The sequence below is a fragment of the Pararge aegeria genome, chromosome 4 (assembly GCF_905163445.1).
Source record: "Pararge aegeria chromosome 4, ilParAegt1.1, whole genome shotgun sequence".
Taxonomy (NCBI): Eukaryota; Metazoa; Arthropoda; class Insecta; order Lepidoptera; family Nymphalidae; genus Pararge; species Pararge aegeria.
The window spans coordinates 1,354,486-1,375,760 of record NC_053183.1 but is presented as its reverse complement, the minus strand read 5'-3'; the positions used below and the strand labels follow the sequence as shown (position 1 = coordinate 1,375,760).

General features: G+C 36.7%; 1 protein-coding gene across 1 annotated transcript in view; it reads left to right on the top strand.

Moving 5' to 3' along the window:
- The window catches only part of LOC120623460, a 30,009-nt gene extending 8,995 nt beyond the window's left edge, over positions 1 to 21,014 (top strand). Inside the window, exons 6-15 of the mRNA XM_039889495.1 lie at positions 529 to 935; positions 1,748 to 2,208; positions 2,721 to 2,808; positions 3,623 to 3,751; positions 5,538 to 5,703; positions 10,160 to 10,335; positions 12,454 to 12,583; positions 16,822 to 16,978; positions 18,523 to 18,665; positions 20,464 to 21,014. Coding sequence (XP_039745429.1) covers positions 529 to 935; positions 1,748 to 2,208; positions 2,721 to 2,808; positions 3,623 to 3,751; positions 5,538 to 5,703; positions 10,160 to 10,335; positions 12,454 to 12,583; positions 16,822 to 16,978; positions 18,523 to 18,665; positions 20,464 to 20,583 — 1,977 coding nt within the window. The 3' untranslated portion in view covers positions 20,584 to 21,014. The remainder of the gene's footprint in view (positions 1 to 528; positions 936 to 1,747; positions 2,209 to 2,720; positions 2,809 to 3,622; positions 3,752 to 5,537; positions 5,704 to 10,159; positions 10,336 to 12,453; positions 12,584 to 16,821; positions 16,979 to 18,522; positions 18,666 to 20,463) is intronic.
- Positions 21,015 to 21,275: the final 261 nt, after the last annotated feature.

Below are 21,275 nucleotides of genomic sequence, written 5' to 3'. Positions count from 1 at the left end.
TATCTATCTATCTATCTATATATATAAAAGAGATAGTGTGTGGGTATGTTCCGTATAGGCTCCGAAACGGCTGGACCGATTTCAATGAAACTTTCTGGGAACCTCCGGATTGACCTGGCAAGTAATCCTGTACAGTTTGGTGACGATCGGAGCACTCCTATTTTTGAACTGTCAAATACAGCTTTTATTTATTAGGATGATATTCTATTGTTGGGTGTACATGGGTGTAGATAATGATCTTCACCCGCTCGAGAAGAGAATAGAAGAGAATGAATACGGAGAGAAATAAATGATTTAATATATTATGAGACTTAAATAAAAAATTTAATGATGTAAGTTTATTGTTTAAATAAAATAAAGCAAAATCTAGCCCGGCGGAGCGGGTGGGTACGCTAGTTATTCATAAAAATATTTATCAGTCGTCTTAGTTTCCATAACACAAGGTACGCTTACTTGGGGGCTAGATGGCGATGAATGAATTGTCGTAGTATATTTATTCATTTATTTTTCTTTTTTGTCCCTTTACAGTCATATCAAATCACACTGGGCTTGTGTCTCCCGCGAACATGCGCAGCTGAGGACGTAGTATCCATCATTAACTTCTCAATAATGCTCAACGACCATCTGAAAACCAACAAGACAGTATCTAGATCCGTTAAAATAACATCTCTCAGATACATAGAAAATTCATATGACATCAAAACCGATATTACAGCAGTGGCAATAATACTGGTCACTGTCACACTTGTAGTGCTAGCCATAGTGGCCACGTTTGTTGACTTCGATTTGATTAAATTCAAAGCGTACGGTAACACTTCGAGCTTTGACTTGCAACAATACAACCATGAAGATAACAGGTATGCTGATGAGAAGAAAATCAACATTGGCAGGAAAGACCCGGCGTCCTACGACTTGCACAGTCACGATGAGAAAAGGTATGTAAATAATAAATATACTACGACAATACACATCTCACCATCTAGCCCCAAAGTAAGCGTAGCTTGTTTTATGGGTACTAAGATAGCTGTTGAATATTTTTATGAATATAATACTTATAATATACAGATAAATACCCAGACACTGAAAAACAATCATGTTCATCACACAAACATTTTCCAGTTGTGGGAATCGAACCCACGGCCTAGGACTCAGAAAGCAGGGTCGCTGCCCACTGCGCCAGTCGGCCGTCATGTATTGTATGTAAGCATCCTGCGAGCTATGTGCCCTGCCCACCTGCCACTTAAGCTTCGTAACTCGCTGAACACTGAATTTAGAACACAAAAGACCCTCATTCAGCCCTAATTGCATGCAGCGCATTGTGCCCAAATACAATGAAATCACCCAGCGTTCGTCTCACTTCACACCCACGTAATGTCCCCTTACAATTATGTAAACTTATGTGTATGAAGGCTTCATAAGTGCCTGTGATAGGCTTTTTTGGCGTGGTCGAAAATATTTATTGCTACCTACGACCCTTGGGCAGGACGGAGGTTATGTGGGACTCCCCCCACTAAAGGGGGTATACCTAAACTAAAAACCACCACGGCATGTCCCTCTTGTTGGCTTTGTTAGACGCCCAGAGAACCCGTCGTTTCCCGTTTCCTCCCGGACGACCTGTGATAGGCATACATGTATAAAGAATTTTAGAATTTGAATATACGCATCTTAATTTACAGCACATGTGTGCGGCTAGAAGACAAAACAAACTACACATATATTCTAATCTTGATTTTCCTTCCATAATTAGGTATGCCGATGAAAAGAAAGCTAATTTCATCAAAAAAGAGCATAAACTTGTTGAAGCGGAGGCGTTGTCCGTGAAAAGTTTCAGCGAATTAAAGAGAGCTATGAGGGAGAAGGCCCTGCCTCCGTCAATTACGCTAGATGTAGTGACACCGGAAGGTAGCACCAGTTGCTATCGATGCGGGAAGTACAAAAAGCAGTGCGTGAACTCCTCCCAAGTAGAAACCGCCCCACCTTGCCCTAGGTTAAAGTACAATTCATGCGCAAGCCTCACGACCGAGTATAAGAGGAAGAGCAGCGTGTACAAAAGCCTCTTACTCAGTTTCTCGTTGAAGCACAGTTGGATGAGGATAATCAACACGAGCATGGCGAATAAGGATCTCGCGATGATGCACGTGCTGAAAATCATTGCCGTTTTGTGGATTATGTTTGTGCACGTCGCTGTAACGGTTGATTATATTGCAGGTAATGACATACTACAATCGCTTGAGTGCACAGTCCGATATAAAATGCCAACTTCGATATCAGTTACTCCGGGATCCTTCCAGTAAATCTTTACCAAATTAAAAATAAATCACCCCCAAAGTATAACGTAGAAAACAAAAAACGAATCATGAAAAATAACATAATAAGTAATAATTTTCGGAGTTTACGAGTAACAAATATTAAAAAACCTACATTCGAATTGAGAACCTGCTCTTTTTTTTTAAGTCAGTTTAAAAAAAACTAAAGATTAGAGACGTCCAAGTAGGTCAGACTAATCATCGTTTAAACTTTATATATAACTAGCTGACCCCAGCGCCATCTGTCGGGCTGATTTGTGAATCTAAACCATCCAGAGTGCCACCCCAACGCATACCAAGAAATTCATTCAAATCGGTACAGCCGTTTAGGAGAAGTTCAGTGTCATACACACGCACACAAGAAATATATATATAAAGATTATACGGAGAAATATAATATTTTATTTTTTCTAGAAAATGGCGGTGAAGTGAGCGACCATAATAATGTGTTTTACATTGTGTCAACTGGAACCCTGGCTTATGACACTCTTTTCTTTGTAAGGTAAATACAAAACTTATAGCTTATCCTTCTAATAAAACTTTACCGAACGGTTATTCACCAATCCGCACTGGGCCAGCGTGGTGGACTGCCGACTCAAACTCTTCTCATTGTGGGAGGAGGCCCGTGCCCTGTAGTTGGCCTATAATGGGTCGATATGATTATGATGATTTTAATGGCTTTATTTATCTGGTTTTTTTGATACTCGGCCTCACTTTTGGAAGGAAGAAATTCTCTTTCAACCAAGCAAAACATTATTTCACGTAGATGACAAAAGCTATAGTATGGCTTTAGCAAAATTATTCGCCTCGCGGTGCTACCAATTGATAATAGAATGATTGAAAATAATTGAAACAACAGATCAAAATTACTCAACGATTATAAAATATTGTTTTCAGTTTTTTGATATGCGTATAATCTCAATCTAAATGATTGTTAAATATTATATATGTCGTACTCTAAGACACAAAGTTTAATAAAAATATTAGCTAGAGACCTAGAGTCTACTTTTATCATAGTATAAAATTAAGATTGATGAAGCGATTTTTATACCCTTAATGGAATGACGAATATGGTTATCGCCATCATCTCAGTACCGTGTAATTCCCATGTAATCACATGTTCGCATCAAAAGTGCCACATATGGACCTACTTGAATAAAGATATTTTTGACTTTGACTTTGACTTTGAATATTATTCCGAAAAATTTTAGTAAAATGTCTATAATGTGAAAAAAAGTTTCACTTTTAACGTTGTTTCATAAAACCACACAATCCTTTTTTTATTATGTTTTGTGTATGTATCTTCTTTGTCGCAGCGGGGTGTTCAGTGCGCAACATTTCTTCTACTTGAAGAGCCGCTACTCGGTGGAGGAGCTGGTGAGCACGGGCGGGTTCTGCGGCCAAGCACTCCAGCTCATCTGCTTCATCACCAATAGAGCCATTCGGTGAGACAACATTTTTAATAGGTGACCTATGCCCGAAACTTGCAATGCTTTAAAAGTGCGTGCGTGTAACCTTTACGCGCGATTGAAGTAAAACTTTTACTATTATTTACTGATGAAATAGTAAAATGTTGCTGGGACTTTCATTTTATATTCTATTTAAAATTCATTAATATCACTTTCACATTTTATAAATATTTTCATTTGTTGAATAGAATAATTGAGAGTAGAAAATTGAAGGTTAGATTCTATAGACACATGTCAATATAACCTTGTCATTGAATATTATAGAATGTCGCAATCGTCAGAAAATTTATCAATAATTTATTTGTTACAAAAGTAATAAATAAACAAGTATATTTATTATATAGCTGTTGCCCGCGACTTCGCCTGCGTTTGATTTTGTTTTATATGTGGCATTCAATTTAGTTGTAGTTCTAAAAAAAATTAATGTATTCAGTATCGCTAAGCCTTAAATGAGAGGTTTGCTGCTGTCCGCTGAGGAATTCTGTCCTCTATCTCCAACAACATTTATCAGATCTACCCAAAGATTGGGCAAAATTAAACACATATTACAACCTCTATAGTACAAAAATAATTATTTAAATCGGTTATAATTTGTCGGAGTTATGGTGTAAAATCGTCAAACACTTTTATCCCCTCTCCCAAAGGAAACGAGCTTAATGTCGGGATAAAAAGTATCCTATATTACTTCTAACACTTCCCAGAATATGTGTACAAAGTTTCATGAGGATCGGTTTAGTAGTTTTTGCGTGAAAGCGTAACAAACAAACTTACATTGACATTTAAAATATTAGTAGGGATTTCAAAAAACTTTGAAATTTAATTATTTTTTTTAAACTTGAATTTTTATTCACTTTGCTATTCACAATTGATCCGTTTGAAAATATTGGAAATATATAATACTAATTGATTATGATATTTGCCACTGGCTGGCGTATAAGTCAAGAAGCGTGGAGTATATGGCATATACTTACGACCAATCCAAATTATGATTTTTAAATAGCGGAAACTACACAGACGTGTGACGTAAGCGTTACTTCCGTCAGAAAAAAATCCGAGTTATTCCCTAGTCGCGCCTAAAGAAGTTTTACTTCAATAAGTAACGTCTAATATACGAGTAAGGAGGCCTATACTCAAGAGGGGGCTCCCGCCCAAGAAGAGGCATAATATGATTAGTTTAGAAGTGAATAATGCCCATTAATATATAAATATTACAATATTTAATTTATATAGAAATATTTATTATATTATTAATATATCTAAATATTAACAGGATTCTCTTGTTAATATTTAGATATATTGCATCTGGCAAAGATCTCTTATAGAGATAAGCTTTCCTTAATTTATCATATGTTCAAATGAAAAAAAAAAACGATTCACCACCTCTTAGGTGATAACTATTGGTGAACGGTTTATGTATACATAGGAATCTCCTTCCATTAGGCGTTACTTATTTTTCTAATTTAGAAATTATAATCATTTTTCTATAAACTAACATTTTATATAAACTTTGAAATTATTGACATCAATGACTGTTTACACTAACGCCAAACCAGCCAATGTGGTAAGTGTGGTCATTAATGTCTATAAGTTAAAAGTTTATATAAATTGTTAGTATAATTTCTAAATTTGAATAATAGTGTGGATATGAATTGATAACTTCATTATCCCTGGCTGAATATTTATTGTCTGTGAGATGAAGATTATATACAGTTTTAGTAAGGACCGCAGAGTATAGATATAGACGCAAGGCACTTTTCCATAGCTTGCTCCCGCCATACATGTACGCCATCTTCCTGACGGCGGCGGTGTCGCGAGTGTCCCGCGACACCGCGGTGTTGAGGCTGCCGGAGCACGACTACGACACCTGCGACGCGTACTGGTGGCGCAACCTGCTCTACCTGACCAACCTGTACCCGCTGGACGACCAGGTTTGATGCCCGCTCTGTTACACTGCACTATTTCCAGCATCCCTATAACCATAGATATAGTAAATAAATAAATATACTACGACAATACACACATCGACATCTAGCCCCAAAGTAAGCATAGCTTGTGTTATGGGTACTAAGTAGTGTTGCCCAAATGCAAGAACAAGACGAGACTTAGCCAGTCTTGGTCTTGGTCTTGCGCCAATACACCTGGTCTTGGTCTTGGTCTTGGTCTTGCGCTCCCAGTCTTGGTCTTGGTCTTGGTCTTGCAGCAAGAGTCTTGCAAGTCTTGCAATTACCTATTAGTCTATTACTATTTATTAAAGTTTACTAATTTATTAAATCTTAGAAAAACGTATTAGAATTGGAACATTGTGAGCTTGAATTAACATAGCCATAGTAAAGATCAAGCAGATTAATAAATAACTGAAGATTTGATAAGAAATTCGAAAAATCAACTGACCTATATGTCGTTTTCCATGGAAGTAACTGTTTCTTAATAAACATTTATGATTTATAAGCTTACATTTGCTAAAACATGTAATAAAAAAACAAATTAATTACAATAACTTGACTGTATTTTAAAGAACAATACTTATCTGTCTAGAAAGAGATTGAACCCTCAACTTATAAGAAATTTAATAAAAGAGTTTTACGATTTATCATTTATTTGAATAAAAAATAAAATACAACACAAATCAACAGCTTTATCATTAGGTTATGATACTTTATATCAATTCTTTTGACCAAGAATTAATACAAAGTAACCATCTGGCTGACTCATCACTTAACCTATTTCTATGTTTTCTAATTACTAATGATGCTTTAGAAAATAACCTCTCAGCAGGTACTGAAGTTGCAGGTATTGAGAGAAAATCACGGGCCATTTTCGATAAAATCGGATACTCTGTCTCATGCGTCCTCCACCAATCTAAAATCACCAATCTGAAACTTATTTATTCTTTGGAACACCTGTAGGTACTCTTAAAATTCGAAATTATTTTGCATGAATAGTGTCAAATGTTATGATTTCGGCGCGGCGGCAACGATTGTTTTAGATTTCAAAAGAAGCCGCCGGCGCGTGTATCATAACCATGTACTTCCGAAAAGCGGCAAATTTCTTTGAGAAGTAAGTACAAAACCTTTGATGCCGCATTATCAAAGTGCCGATGGTTAAAACATAACTATGCATGCACTCAGTTTGATTTTAATAGATATTTTTTTATTCGCTATGTTTATGGTATTAGTCGTAATGCGCATAGGTCCAGTTTTTCATATTCTTTGATATAGTTTTTTGCGTCTCATAGAATTCCTAAGCGTACCTACCTACCTATACACCGAACTGTTACACCTAACTACTCCGTGAAATAGCGCTAAGTCCTAGCTGCAAGACGCAAGAGTCTTGCAGGCTATGTCTTGTTCTTGCTCAAGTCTTGCACGGTCAGTCTTGGTCTTGGTCTTGCTAAAAATACGCGGTCTTGTTCTTGGTCTTGGTCTTGCAAAAACGCAAGAACAAGACCAAGACTGCAAGACCAAGACTGAATTTGGGCAACACTAGTACTAAGATAACTGATGAATAATTTTATGAATAATATATAAAAGCGCAGAAGGGCCTTCCTCTAAACTCATTTCTGAACTCGTTGTAAATTAACAACTCTTCTTTTAAAATAGAAACACAAGTCAGTACAAACACAAAATTATTATATTCCTCTTTAGTCGTAAAAATGTAATAGGCCCGTTTTGACATTTGTCATCGCGACGTAACTAGTTATGGAACCATAAGACTCTGTACTCGATACTCACGATAAATCAATTCAAGTTTGTATCAGTACTTGATTGATATTATTATGTATTGTAAAGTGTTTGTTCGTTCAAAGTATTCCTTTAACTTCACAACCAATACTTGGACTGGCTGTTGATTATACGCCCACTTTTCAACATGTTGAAACAGAGTTAGTACTATATAACAACAAACACAAAAATCGAGTCAAATCACTATGTTTAAATTAATGTCCAAAATAGAAGAGCCATAGTTAACGTAATAGTAAACAATATATATCAAACTTAAACGAGCGCACAGTCACCTTTACAAGATGAGGAACGAAAAACTGCGCAGTGGGCGCGGGGACGCTTCAGTCATGTGCCGCTTGGTCAGATACATCAACTCAGACGCATTATTTAGAACCCATTTTGAGAACCAAGCTCATTCTTTGCAGTAAAGATAACTACACAATATTTAATTTCGATATTCAGTAAAAAAATGGTTACAGCTCTAGTATAAAAAAAAAAGACTGAGAACGTAACTGTTTTCGGAACGTTTCGCAACAATTATAAATTGCATGCTACTATGACGTAAGCGCAAAAAGAATACTCGCGATATATTCTTTCATATTATTTAACGTCCCAAAAAGATTTACGTATTTTTTAAAACACTGTATGTAATTGATTTTTATTTTTTTGTTTCTTTCAGTTTCGTTCAAAGTTACATTCTATGGTCTTGCAGAAATGTCAAAACGGGCCTATTACATTGTTACGTCTTTTTTTATAGTATGTATTATATCACAATAATAATTATTCCAATATATATTACTAATTATCAGTATTTCAATAAAGACTATCATAAAGTAATTTGTTTAAGTTAACAAACAGTCGCAAAAACGGCGCGCTGGTTCTTCCCGCCTCTCGCGAAAAACAAGATGGCGATCCTTTTCCCCGCTACCATAAACGCGACGCTCCGCTAGAGAGACTTTGACAGACCGTATTCACTCTAAACTTTGACGCGCCGTCATATACATAAATACTTATAATATATAGATAAACACCCAGACACGGAAAAACATTCATGTTCATCACACAAACATTGTCCAGTTGTGGGAATCGAACCCACGGCCTTGGCTCAGAAAGCAGGGTCACTGTGCCAATCGGCCGTCTTATAACAAGCCCCTAGAAATGCCCTTTAGCGCTTTGAGTATAGGAAATACTTGTCGCCGACCTACGGCTCCCAGCGGCCTTACACTAAAAGTTCGGAGTCATACATTTCTGTTTCACAACGACGATCATATTGTTTTTGAAGTTATACTTCTTTAACGGCGTTAGGATAAAATCATGGGAGTGAAATTATACGATGGAACGAAATGCGCGCGCACATTGTTACACGAATTTAACAGGATGGAGGTAGTTGCGAAACCGAATGACGTCGTCTGCCAGCTCACTTTTTACGATGCGCGCGCACACCGACACACAAAACCCTGAAGTTAGCTATAAGGTTTGACAGTGAACACTTTCAATTTTCAAAGTCTGCGGGCTCATTCCGGTGATTTAATTGATTCAATTGTACAAAAATCTCCAATTTTAATGTTCAGTGAAACTTGGTGGTCCGATAATGAGATACCTAGATAATGCGTTATAATAAAACTTTCAATGTATTAAATACCTTTTTTTTATTTTTGTTTTTTTACGGTATAAGTACGTTTTTATTATTATTTACCTTGTACTTAGATTTTTTTTTTGTTTTTTTTTACCACTGAAAACATCGGAGTGGTAATACAACACGCTGGGAGTCATACATTTCTGTTTTTGACAAGTACGCACATATTGTGGTTTTATTATTATTGTTTACCTAGTTCTTAGATTAAATTACATTTTGTTTTTGATAATTTCCTTCAATGGACATTAAGTTTTGTGTTAATGTTAATGTGCAATTCTCTTTTGTTTATATACATCTTGTAAATGAAAACTGAAGTAAAACTTCACAGGCTTTGGATGAACATTATGTACTGTCTCTAAGAGTTACCTGTAATACCGAGAACCTGATTGTTTCTAGTAAAACACCCTAACATCACATGCAAAATAAAATCATGTGATTCCTGTCGCTTTCCGTACACTCACCGTCGCGCAGCGTAGGTACTATGCGCGTGTCGGTCTTTTATCTACAATAGGGTTGTCATAAGTGAGCACTTTAAATGTTTTCGTAATTTTGTTACACGTTGTATATTCTCTGTTATTGTCATTTTTTATGATTGCTTTGTTATTGTTCAGTCCGAAGATTCGGCGACGGCTGGCTGGAAATTAGTGCTACGCTAGTATGCAGCTATACTGAGCCAGCTGCTTTGTCGCACATTTTTATTTCATTTTAAATAAATTAATGATATATTAGTGTCAAATAACAATTCGTGAGCTCTGAGTCTCGTTCGCGGCGTCAAGGTGACGCGTGCATAACATTTCTGATGTCTTGGTATCAAGATTTCGATATCTTACCTCCCGTTCTAATTACTAGGAATTTCCAACAGTAAACTAAAACTAAAAGACTAAAAGACTAACTAAAAGATATCATTGAATTACATATCATATGGGAAATGTAAAAAGCACTAGTACGAGAAATCCAACCTTCCGCACGATAGACAGTTACAAAAAGTACTACTTTATGAGCAGCTGTATCAATTAAATATGTTTCCAGTGCATGCAAGTGTCGTGGTACCTGTCCGCCGAGACTCAGCTGCATATGCTTGGCGCGCTGCTATGCATGCTTCTGGCCACGGGACACCGCAAAGCATCCGCCTTCATTGCCGTGGCCGTGCTGTTCGGAGCCACCGGGTACGACCTCACCACCGCCTATATGGATTATAAACAACAGTGAGTGATGTATCTGAAACGTTTGCTTCAAAACTTCACTATAGTCGTAAAAATGTAATAGGCCCGTTTTGACATTTGTGCAAGACCATAGAATGTAACTTGGAACGAAACTGAAAGAAACAATAAAATAAAAATCAATTACATACAGTGTTTTAAAAAATACGTAAAATTTTTTGGGACGTTAAATAATATGAAAGAATATATCGCGAGTATTCTTTTTACGCTTACTTTATAGTAGCATGCAATTTATAATTGTTGCGAAACGTTTCGAAAACAGTTACGTTCGCAGTTTTTTTTTTTTATTCTAGAGTTGTAACCATTTTTTTGAATATCGAAAGCCGCCGCGCTTGGTTTTCAAAGCCGCAAGTAAAATTTTGAATTGACGACACTGGGTTCTAAATAATGAGTCTGAATTAATGTACCTGACCAAGCGGCAAATGACTGAAGCGTCCCCGCGCGCACTGCGCAGTTTTTCGTTCCCAATCTTGTAAAGTTGACTGTGCGCTAGTTTAAGTTTGATATATACTGTTTACTATTACGTTAACTTTTGCTCTTCTACTTTGGATATTGATTTAAACATAGTGATTTGACTCGATTTTTGTGTTTGTTGTTATATAGTACGAACTCTGTTTCAACATGTTGAAAAGTGGTCTTATAATCAACAGCCAGTCACGCGAATTGGTTGTGAAGTTAAAGGAATACTTTGAAAGAACGAACACTTTACAATACATAATCATATCAATGAAGTACTGATACAAACTTGAATTGATTTATCGTGAGTACCGAGTACCGAGTCTTGTGGTTCCATAACTAGTTACGTCGCGATGACAAATGTCAAAACGGGCCTATTACATTTTTACGACTATAGTAGGTACACAACATTCAGGATTCAAGGATAAGATTTTGCATGACTGATGTCAAATATCGTAACTATTTGAAATAAGAACACCCCGTAACTCCTGTAGACCAATCAGCTCTTCAGTAGATAGAAGTTCTAGAAAATACTCTAATACAGAATCCTCATTCAGCCATTATTGTATGTCAAAGTGAAAGTTCAAGTCAAAGTCAAAGTCAAATATTTCCTTATTTAAATAGGCATACAGATGGCACTTTTGATGCGTACATTATGACACGTAGAAAATAATATAGAAATGAGTTGATGGCGATAACTAAATTCGTCAACTTAAACCTAAAGCTACGAGGGTTCCAAACGCGCCAAAAGAAGAAACCCACAACAAACTTAGCCGGTTGTTTATTTTTTTGTTATCACCATCTCACAGTCGAGTTAATGTTAAGTTTGTTTTTCTTTTCTTAGTAATTTATATTTTTTTTGTTATATTATTCTAAATTTGTTTTTGTAGCTGTTTGCAGCAGCCTTATGTACCCAACGGATTTGCATGCTATGTTCGCATCGAGAAGGCACAGTTGTATACACATGCCAAATGTCCTATAGTTTATATTAGAGTAAGCAGTTGATTGTCAGTTTTGTGAAGTAAAAAAAAAAAAAAAGAGTTAGAGCAATTCATACTCAAGCTTTTTTAATATATAGTCCTTAATATTATAATAGGATTTTTCTATAAGCTTACGTTTTATACAAAACTTTGAACTTGCTGAGAGAAATCTCAAGGATTTCATCTGGTAATCTATATATATAAAAGGCAAAGGTGACTGACTGATCTGTCAACGTACAGCTCTATCCACTTGACGGATCGGGCTGAAATTTTGCACACAGATGTTATTACAACGTAGGCATCCGCTAAGAAAGGATTTTTGAAAATTCCAACCCTAAAAGGGTTGAATGGGGGATGAAAGTTTGTATAAAATCCTTCATTTATCATTTTATTTTTCGATTACAAATAAAGAAATAAGTACTTCACAAATTTTATAAATTCCAACTCCAAAGGCGTCAAATAGGGGAGAGAAAATTTATATGAAAGTTTCTGATTTTTTCAGTAATTTCCGTTCATATTTTTCTATTAGCGGCAAGACATTTTTTTAAACTTTTGTAGCTAAAATTTACCAAATGAAAACTTGAACTTAACGTGAGCACTAGTTTGTTATAAAATGATATACAATTACCCTTATTATGCAGCCTAGTAAACTGCACCACTGTTGCAGGGCAACAAACGCCTTCGCTCTATACGCGATTGTGATAAATCGTCCGTGGAGTCGCGTGGCGCCGTACTTGGTCGGAGTGCTGTCAGGCTGGCTGCTATACGTCATGGACGGAGAGTGCGCGGTCTCTAAGGTTTGTTGCATCACTTATGGCCGCTGTCACTAAGACGGCCGTCCAAAAATTATTAGTTTATTAGTCCGTCCCCCCCCCCCTGGTCGTGAGATTTTATTCTACCCCCTCCTATTTGATTCAATCTTACGTGAATTTTTTTAAAATGCGGGTTTCTTACGTAAACGCGTTGGATTGTTATTGTAAAAAGAAAAAAACAACAAATGGTATAAAACAAATATGGTGGTTTGACAGTCAGTAGATGTATAACGTCGAAGTATGAATGAAATGATTTTCTTTCGAACGACTTAGTGAATGATGTTAATCGTATAACGATTGCATTTAAGATTAAATCTTAAGCATTTACAATCTTGATTAAATGGTTGGTCCAAAAGTATTATTTTTTTTTTGTTTAAATCAGCCCTCTCTCTCCAACGTAAGATTAGCTGATGAGCTTTGACACGGACCCCCCCCCCCCCCTTTAAAAATATCGCTAATGACAATAGGAAAGTAAGTTAACCCATACAAAGACACAAGAGGACGTCAAAAGTGTCAGAAGTGTTAGAAATCAAATTCAAATTCAAAATTTCTTTCACGTAGGCCTATTACAGGCACTTAAGAAGCGTATACATATTTGTGTACATAATTGTAACGGGATGGTGATAACTTCGTTCGCCAACTTAAATCTAAAGCTACGAGGGTTCCGAACGCGCTCTGGTCTAAGAAGAGCTTAAAACCAACTTAGCCGGGTATTTTTTTGTTATCAACATCTCACAGTAAATTAAAATTAAAATATTAAGCTATGAAGTTAGAGCAATTCATACCCAAGCTTTTTTATCGTTTAAGTAGGTCCTTAACAATATGATATGATTTTTCTGCTTTTTGACGTTTTATATAAACTTTGAACTTATCGAGAGACATCTGAAAGATTTCATTCGATAATTTGTTATAAAATACTTTTTACTTTTATAATATACTTTTTGATTTGAATTGCACTTGAATGAATTAGCAATTTTATGTAACCACTGCACAGTGAACTGCACGACGAGTTTATTTTTGCTTCTAATATTTCAAGTGTTACAGTCCACTTTCTTTTTAAATTTGGTTATATGTGCGTGTGCGTGTCTGTCTGTATGTATGTGCGTGTATGTATGTGCGTGTGCGTATGTGCGTGTGTAATTGTACGTGTACGTGCGTTGTACTGTACGTGCGCAATCGGGATGTTTCTAGCACCAAAAAAAAAAATTCAAAATTTATTTCAAGTAGGCCTAATATAAGCACTTTTGAAACGTCAAGTCTGTCTGTGTGTAGTGACTCTACCACCGGTTCGGAAGGCAGATTCTACCGAGAAGAAGCCGGCAAGAAACTCAGCAGTTGCTCTTTTCCAACATTAACAATTTACATTTTACATTTCAAAAATTTTCTATCTTGTGAGAGATGAAAGCGGAGCCGGATGCTTCCAAGCAACCTTGTCATTAAGAAATTCATCAATTGTATAATAACCTCGCTGTAATAAATGTGTTTTAACACATTCTTTAAACCTATGCATTGGTAGGTCCAAAATTACCTTAGGAATCATATTATAAAAGCGTATACTCAGTCCCACAAATGACTTCTGCACCTTTCGCAGACGATATGCAGATGTCACTAAATTATGACCAATATGATTGTCATATGAAGTCCAAGAATACGAATATCTGACTGTTCCATCCTTAGATTGGACACACCATAGGGCCCGATAGGCAGACCCTAGTTCTTGTTGCAGGTTCGAGTTAATAAAAAACGTGACCTCAGCGAAGGTTGTATTCGAAGAAGTGAGTGTGACATTGCATTATTTTGTGTGACAAGTTACATTGACAGATGACGCAAAGTTCACTGACATTGACATTGATTATATTCGTAATTGACGTTTTATTGTACACCAAAGAAAAAAAGTGGATTCGTTAACGAATTGTCAAACTGTCAAGCTGTTTTAAAACTTTCGAAGAGTGAGATTCCGGTGTAATTTCGGTGTTTTATGTGAATTTACACAGCAGCAGAAATAGTTGTTATTGGTGATATTCGTATAAATCTAACCGTATTTGGTGTTGGTTAAATATTTATTATGTGTCTGTAGTTATAGTGTTTCCAGTAAAATGGATCTAGATACACCTCCTGAGCCGCCCGACCCGGGGGCATCAGCCTCGTCTCGCAAACGACAAGGAGAGGATACCAACGTATATGCGGCCAAAAAAACTATAACTGATCCTACTCAGGTAAACCCATCCGTTCAAAGCCTTTACATACATCCTTCCTTCACCGAAGGCGCCAAGTCATACTCTGACGATGATAATGGGCCTTTTATCGTCCAAGTCTCACGGGAAGTGGAGGACCCATCCTCTGGAGCGTCATTACGGGCTATAAATTTCGGTCAATTCTTGCACAAACACAAAATTGGTTCAATTATCCACGACGGCGTCAAAAATATAGGCCGCAACAAAATTACTGTAGAGTTTACTTCTGCCCAAGCTGCCAACAACTTTCTGGTTAGTCCAGTTTTGAAGTTATGCAAATATAGAGCTATAATTCCCACATACAACATAACCAGAATGGGGCTGGTGAAAGGAGTTCCCGTGGACTGGTCGATGGACGAGCTTGTTGATTCGCTAGAGCTCCCGCCTGGCTGTGGTGAGGTTCTGAAATCAAGGCGACTGAACAGAAAATCTGTCACAGAGGGTGTCATCACTTGGGTGCCTACCCAATCTGTTGTCCTAACCTTCAGGGGGCAAATGCTTCCTGCTAAGGTATATTCATACCACACCTCACTGCCAGTTGAAACATATAAACTTCCAACAATACAGTGCCAGAACTGCTGCCGTTTTGGCCACATTAAAACAATCTGCAGATCTAAGCCCAGATGCTACAGATGTGCTCAGCCCCATACAGGTGACTCATGTTTGGTCATCAAGGAATTATCTACATGTTTACACTGCTCTGGTAGTCATTTTGCTACTGATAAAGACTGCCCAGAATTCTCCAGGCAGCAATCTATTAAAATGGTCATGTCTCAGAATAATAAATCTTACATTGAAGCATCATCTCAGTTTCCTCCTGTCCGCAGGTCCTATGCTGAGATAACAAAAGAAATGTTTACTCCTACTAATGTAACTTCCTCCAAAACCTCCTACCGGCAAACAGTTTTCCGCTCTCCTCGTCCCCGAGCTCCTCTAGCAAAGGGCTACGATAAAAAAGCTGTTCAGACTATTGTCGGTGATTACTCCTCATCCCTTCCTAATGGATGCGCTCTCAACAACAATGTTGAGAACCCTCCCTCCCAAGGTAAAATGCTTGAGTTTATCTCCGAATTTCTACTTAGTATTGTCGCTCCATGTAGTGAAATTCCCTTACCGCCCAACGTTGCCAAAAACTTAAGCCAACTTTTTAAACTACTCCAAAATGGGCCCAATAACCCTGCTACAGTGGAACTGTAAAAGTTTACGTCCCAAGAAACATGAGTTAACCTTCATAATCCCACCATTCTTCCTCCCAAAGTCCCCCGTCCTTTGAGTGTTAAATGTTTTTTAATGTTTGTTTTCAGTCCTTATTGTAGATTTTTATGTAAATATATAGTAAGTAATAAAATTAAAGTATAATGTACAAAAAATATCCGTGTAAGATATATATGCATGTGTTGTCTGTGTCCTTAGGTTAAAGAGCTAACTAGCTAATAACAACTATTTCTTGGTACAAATTCAAAATTAACTTTTCATTAGTTTCACCGATCAATCTCCTTCGTGCCTTCTTCATCTACAAGACATTGGCGAAATACCTTGTGCCCGGTTGGCGCAGACAAAAGCCATAAACAAGAATTGAATTGAATTGAAAGAAAAAAAGTAGTTACCGAGATATAAATACATATTAAGAGAGTACAATTTGGTGGCCTTATCGCTACATAGCGATTTCTTCCAGGCAACCAATGGCGTAAAAGGAAAAAACATACATAAGATTTAAAATTATACAAATATATAAATAAAATATATATATATATATATATATATTACATATAAATACAAATAAAATATATAACATAAATACCTATATAAATAGATAACATATAACATCCTCAATTTATTTGAAATACATAAATAATTAAAATTACACACTTGAAATGATCCGCTTCAGCGATGTTCTGATAGAGTTCTGATAGAGACAAATAATGATCCTTCACTAGTTTCTTGATTGGGGATGAGCGGGGGTGAGCGGTTTGCACTCGTCTGTCGCAGGCCAGCAGTTGGTGCTTGTGGGCGGCGGGCGCGGGCGCGGCGCTGGCGTCGCTGGTGCTGCCGTGGCTGCGCTGGCGCTGGGCGGCGGGCTGGCTGCACGTGTCGTGGCCCGCGGCGCTGCTGTGGCCCACTCTGCTGAGCGCCACCCAGCTCTCCAGTGAGTGGCAGCCGCACTTTAGCCGTTTTTGACGTGACAACGTCTTATAATTCGATAGAGCCTGCTGCACGCACGAAAAAACATGACGCATGCGGCGTTACCTCGCTCTGAAGCGTTCCATTCGAGGCTTGAAGTGCAAGCGAGAGCGCGGAACGAGCGACAAGGAGGCACAGTCGGCCTCCGCGTTCGACATCTGTCTCTCTCCTACTTGAGTGAGCGATGCGTCCGCGTGGACAGCTTCTATACAATAATACATTTACATGTTTTCGGCAAGGATGAAGTGCAGTGAAAAGTGAATGTGGTGTCAATTGTTTATAGCAACGATAATATCTATCAAACAAATAAAATTAAAATTTTCTTTTGAAAAATGCAACCATTCCGTCAGTATTTTCTTACGACGTTGTCACGTTCAACTATCGTCAGTAAGCCGACTTTACAGACAACCAATTTGTTTTTATTTTTTATCACGGGGGGTGGAAATCACCTGGTGAGATACCCAGCTTCCTAAGGAGAATACCTGGGTTATGTGGGCTTCTTAACCACTAAAACCCCCTCGGTGGCAGTGGCGTGAATAGAGGGTATGCACAGGGTACGCAGATGATATTAAATGAAGAAAATCTACAGTAAGAGTCATAAATACTTAAGGGTTGACTTTTAATAACTCTTACAAAATCTATCTTTAAGTTTTTTATGACTCTGACAGGAGATATTCTTCAGTTTATATCACCTGCATACCCTGTGCATACCCTCTATGCACGCCACTGCTCGGTGGCCACCCTCAGCACAAATTGGCGACGCGTAAAAAGCGCTTGAACGCAAGCTAAAATATCGCCACGCGCATAGTACCTACGCTACGCGACACGTACCTTATAAAGTGACAGGAGTCACATGATTTTAATTTTGCATGTCTTGTTAGGGCTGAGTCTGATTTCTTTTAGTAAAAACTATGGCAGTTTTTTACTTAAAAACTATTAGGTTTTCGGTTTCACAGATATGTCTCAGACAGTACATAATGTAGGTACGTTTGAAGCCTGTGTTATTGACACGTTGTGTCAGAAGTTTGTTGCGTCGTTGTTTCCCGAAATGAAAATAACAGATTAAATAAAAAATAAATACTTAAAAAATTAAATGAATTAATGAATGTCCTGCAAAAGCCAAAAGTTCATCAAATAACGTATATCAAATATACGTTATTTGATAAACTTTTGGATAGGCTTATTATAATAATCAATGACTATAAATTGTAATAATTATAGACATTCATTAATTCATTTAATTTTTTATGTATTTATTTTTTATTTAATCTGTTATTTTCATTTCGGGATTTCTAATTTTTTTTTTTGTTGATTTTTACTTTTAATCCTTTTAAATGTGACTTGTTATTTAATGTGGATAATTTATAAAATGGACGACAAATTTATGCACGCCAATCTTGGCAGGATATGTGACATTAATAAAAATTAATGAACACCTATGTAAACATTTTGCATGTACCATATTCAAGCAAAATAAAAATTGATTGATGGAGATGTATATCTGCGCAGGTATAACCCGACCGCTCCTTAGTAGCCCGTGCACAGTTGGAGTGAGCCGGTTGTGCTACGCCATGTTCCTATTACACGGCGTGGTGGTCCGCTACCTGCTGCTGTCCGCGGACACGGCGCTGTGTTCTCACTTCATTTGCATCGTGAGTAGAAACATTGCCTTCTTTTTGTCGCAACACTGGCAATCTTTTTTTGAAGTAAAACTTCTTTAGGCGCGACTAAGGAGTAATTCAGATCTTTTTCTGACGGAAGTCACGCTTACGTCAGACGTCTGTGTAGTTTCCGCTATTTAAAAATAATAATTTGGATTGGTCGTAACTATATGTCATATACTCCACGCTTGTTGACTTATACGACAGCTTGTGGCAAATATCATAATCAATTCATCATTCAATTAATTACTAATAAATTTTCTGACGATTGCGACATTCTACAATATTCAAAGACAATGTCAATATGACATGTGCTGCACCATCAATATTCTACTCTCAATTATTCTATTTAACAAATGAAAATATTTAAAAAATGTGAAAGTTATATTAATGTATTTAAAATAGAATATAAAATGAAACAGTGAATATTCAATGAAATGGCGGAGTCACAGCTCTTTCATCAATAAATATTAATAAAAGTTTTACTTTAATCGCGCGTAAAGGTTACACGCACACACTTTTTTTTATATTCCATAGATGGTAAGTAATGATGCAGTCTAGGACGCTAGCGGGCTAACCTGTTAGGGAGTATGGTCACACCCCCTAATCAGTTTCTAAGCTACATAGCACCGGAACACTTAATCGGTTAGCGGCAGGTCTTAGTAGGTAGGGTGGTAACTAGCCACGGCCAAAACCTCCCACCAGACCAGACCAGATATAATTCAGAAATAATATCCGACCCGTGAACAATAAATAATAACCCGTGAACTCACAGTACTTAAACTGACTTGAGAGTGTACTTAAACTCACAGCGCTCACCGTTGCACAAGGGAGGTCAATTTGCCCATTCACACTTTTATTTCCTATTTTAAAACTCTTAAATGGCCCTAAAACTTTAACCTTGTAAGAGTAGGTATCTATCTAGGATTGTCAAGAAAATCGTAATTTATAGGGCTACCTACAGTAGCCTAAAAGTAGCCCATCTTCATGCAAAATGATGTTTCGTTGTTGTTGATTGAGTTTACCATTGCTGCGTGAAAGAAGGGTAACGAACAAAACGACTTTTGCATTTATAATATAGCAAATTCAAATTCAAAATTCAAAATTTCTTTATTCATGTAGGCCTATCACAGGCACTTATGAAGCGTTCATACATATTTGTTTACATAATTGTAAAGGGATGGTGATAACTTCGTTCGCCAACTTAAATCTAAAGCTACGAGGGTTCCAAACGCGCCCTGGTCTAAGAAGAGCCCACAACAAACTTAGCCGGGTAAATTTATTTTTTTGTTATCACCATCTTCCAGTAAATTTATATTAGGCTATGAAGCTACAGCAATTCACACCCAAGCTTTTTTATCGTTTAAATAATCCTTAATATCATAATAGGATTTTTCTGTAAGCTTACGTTTTATATAAACTTTGAACTTATTGAGAGACATCTCAAATATTTCATTTGGTAATTTGTTATAAAATAATATACAATTGCCCTTGAATGAATTTGCGTTCAAAGATCAACGTTGTGTGTGTTAGTAAACTGCACAACGAGTTTATTTTTGCTTCTAATATTTATATTGTTACAGTGCATTTTCTTTTTAAATTTTGATATATTTTTATGGACATAAATTAAATTTTCACATATGTACTGACTATGCACCGTCATTATTTTAAATTCTTTAAATTTATCCCTTAATGACTCTCTTGGGCCCATTTTATATATCGCACGAACAGCCCTTTTCTGCAGGACAAAAAAAGTTAGCTAATTATAAGTCAACCTTTTTGTTTCTAGGTATGTTATTTTGCTGGGTGTACAATAGTGACTTTAGCAGCTGCCCTGTGTCTCTCGCTGTTGCTTGAAATGCCAAGTTGTTGCCTTCTGAGGAGAATCTCGGACTACACTTACAAATAACAAGTCTGCTACTAACTACCTACCTTTGATCAGTAATATACTAGATAGTACAGCTTCATCATACTCACATCAACCGATAGACGTCCACTGCTGGACATAGGTCTTTTGTATGGAGTTCCAAATTTCACTAAAGAAGTATAGCTTAAAAATGATGGACATAATTATTTTGATAGCACCCAGTCAATGTGTCTAAATAATAAGAATTCGGTCACGAATTACGAGCTCATTAATGCTAAACGTTCGAAAAAGCAATAAAAGTGACGGAATATCTTATCAAATTACTCAAATACCGAACCGAACTATAGTATATAACCCAACTAGAATAACAAACTCGTAAAAGTTTTTGTTTGAGACTGCATATCTAGTACAACTATGATCAAAGAAAGTGGACTGTTAATTCTCATTTCAAGATTGGTTGTATAGGAGTGAACTATTTTTACTTATTTATTTAAATCTAATATTTAAGTCATTTTGTAAACTGTACCTAATTAGCTTAAGATGAAAGAAATAAAATAAAATTAATATAAAATTGTTTTATTAAAAGAAAAATACCAAATACCAGTACTTTCGACCAAATACCGACTTCTCGTCGACTAAAAATATATGATACTGGAATTACTGGGCTATGGATTTTGTTTTTTTTTTGTATAAATTCTATGTTGGCTATACGATGTTATCAGTTACATATGGGT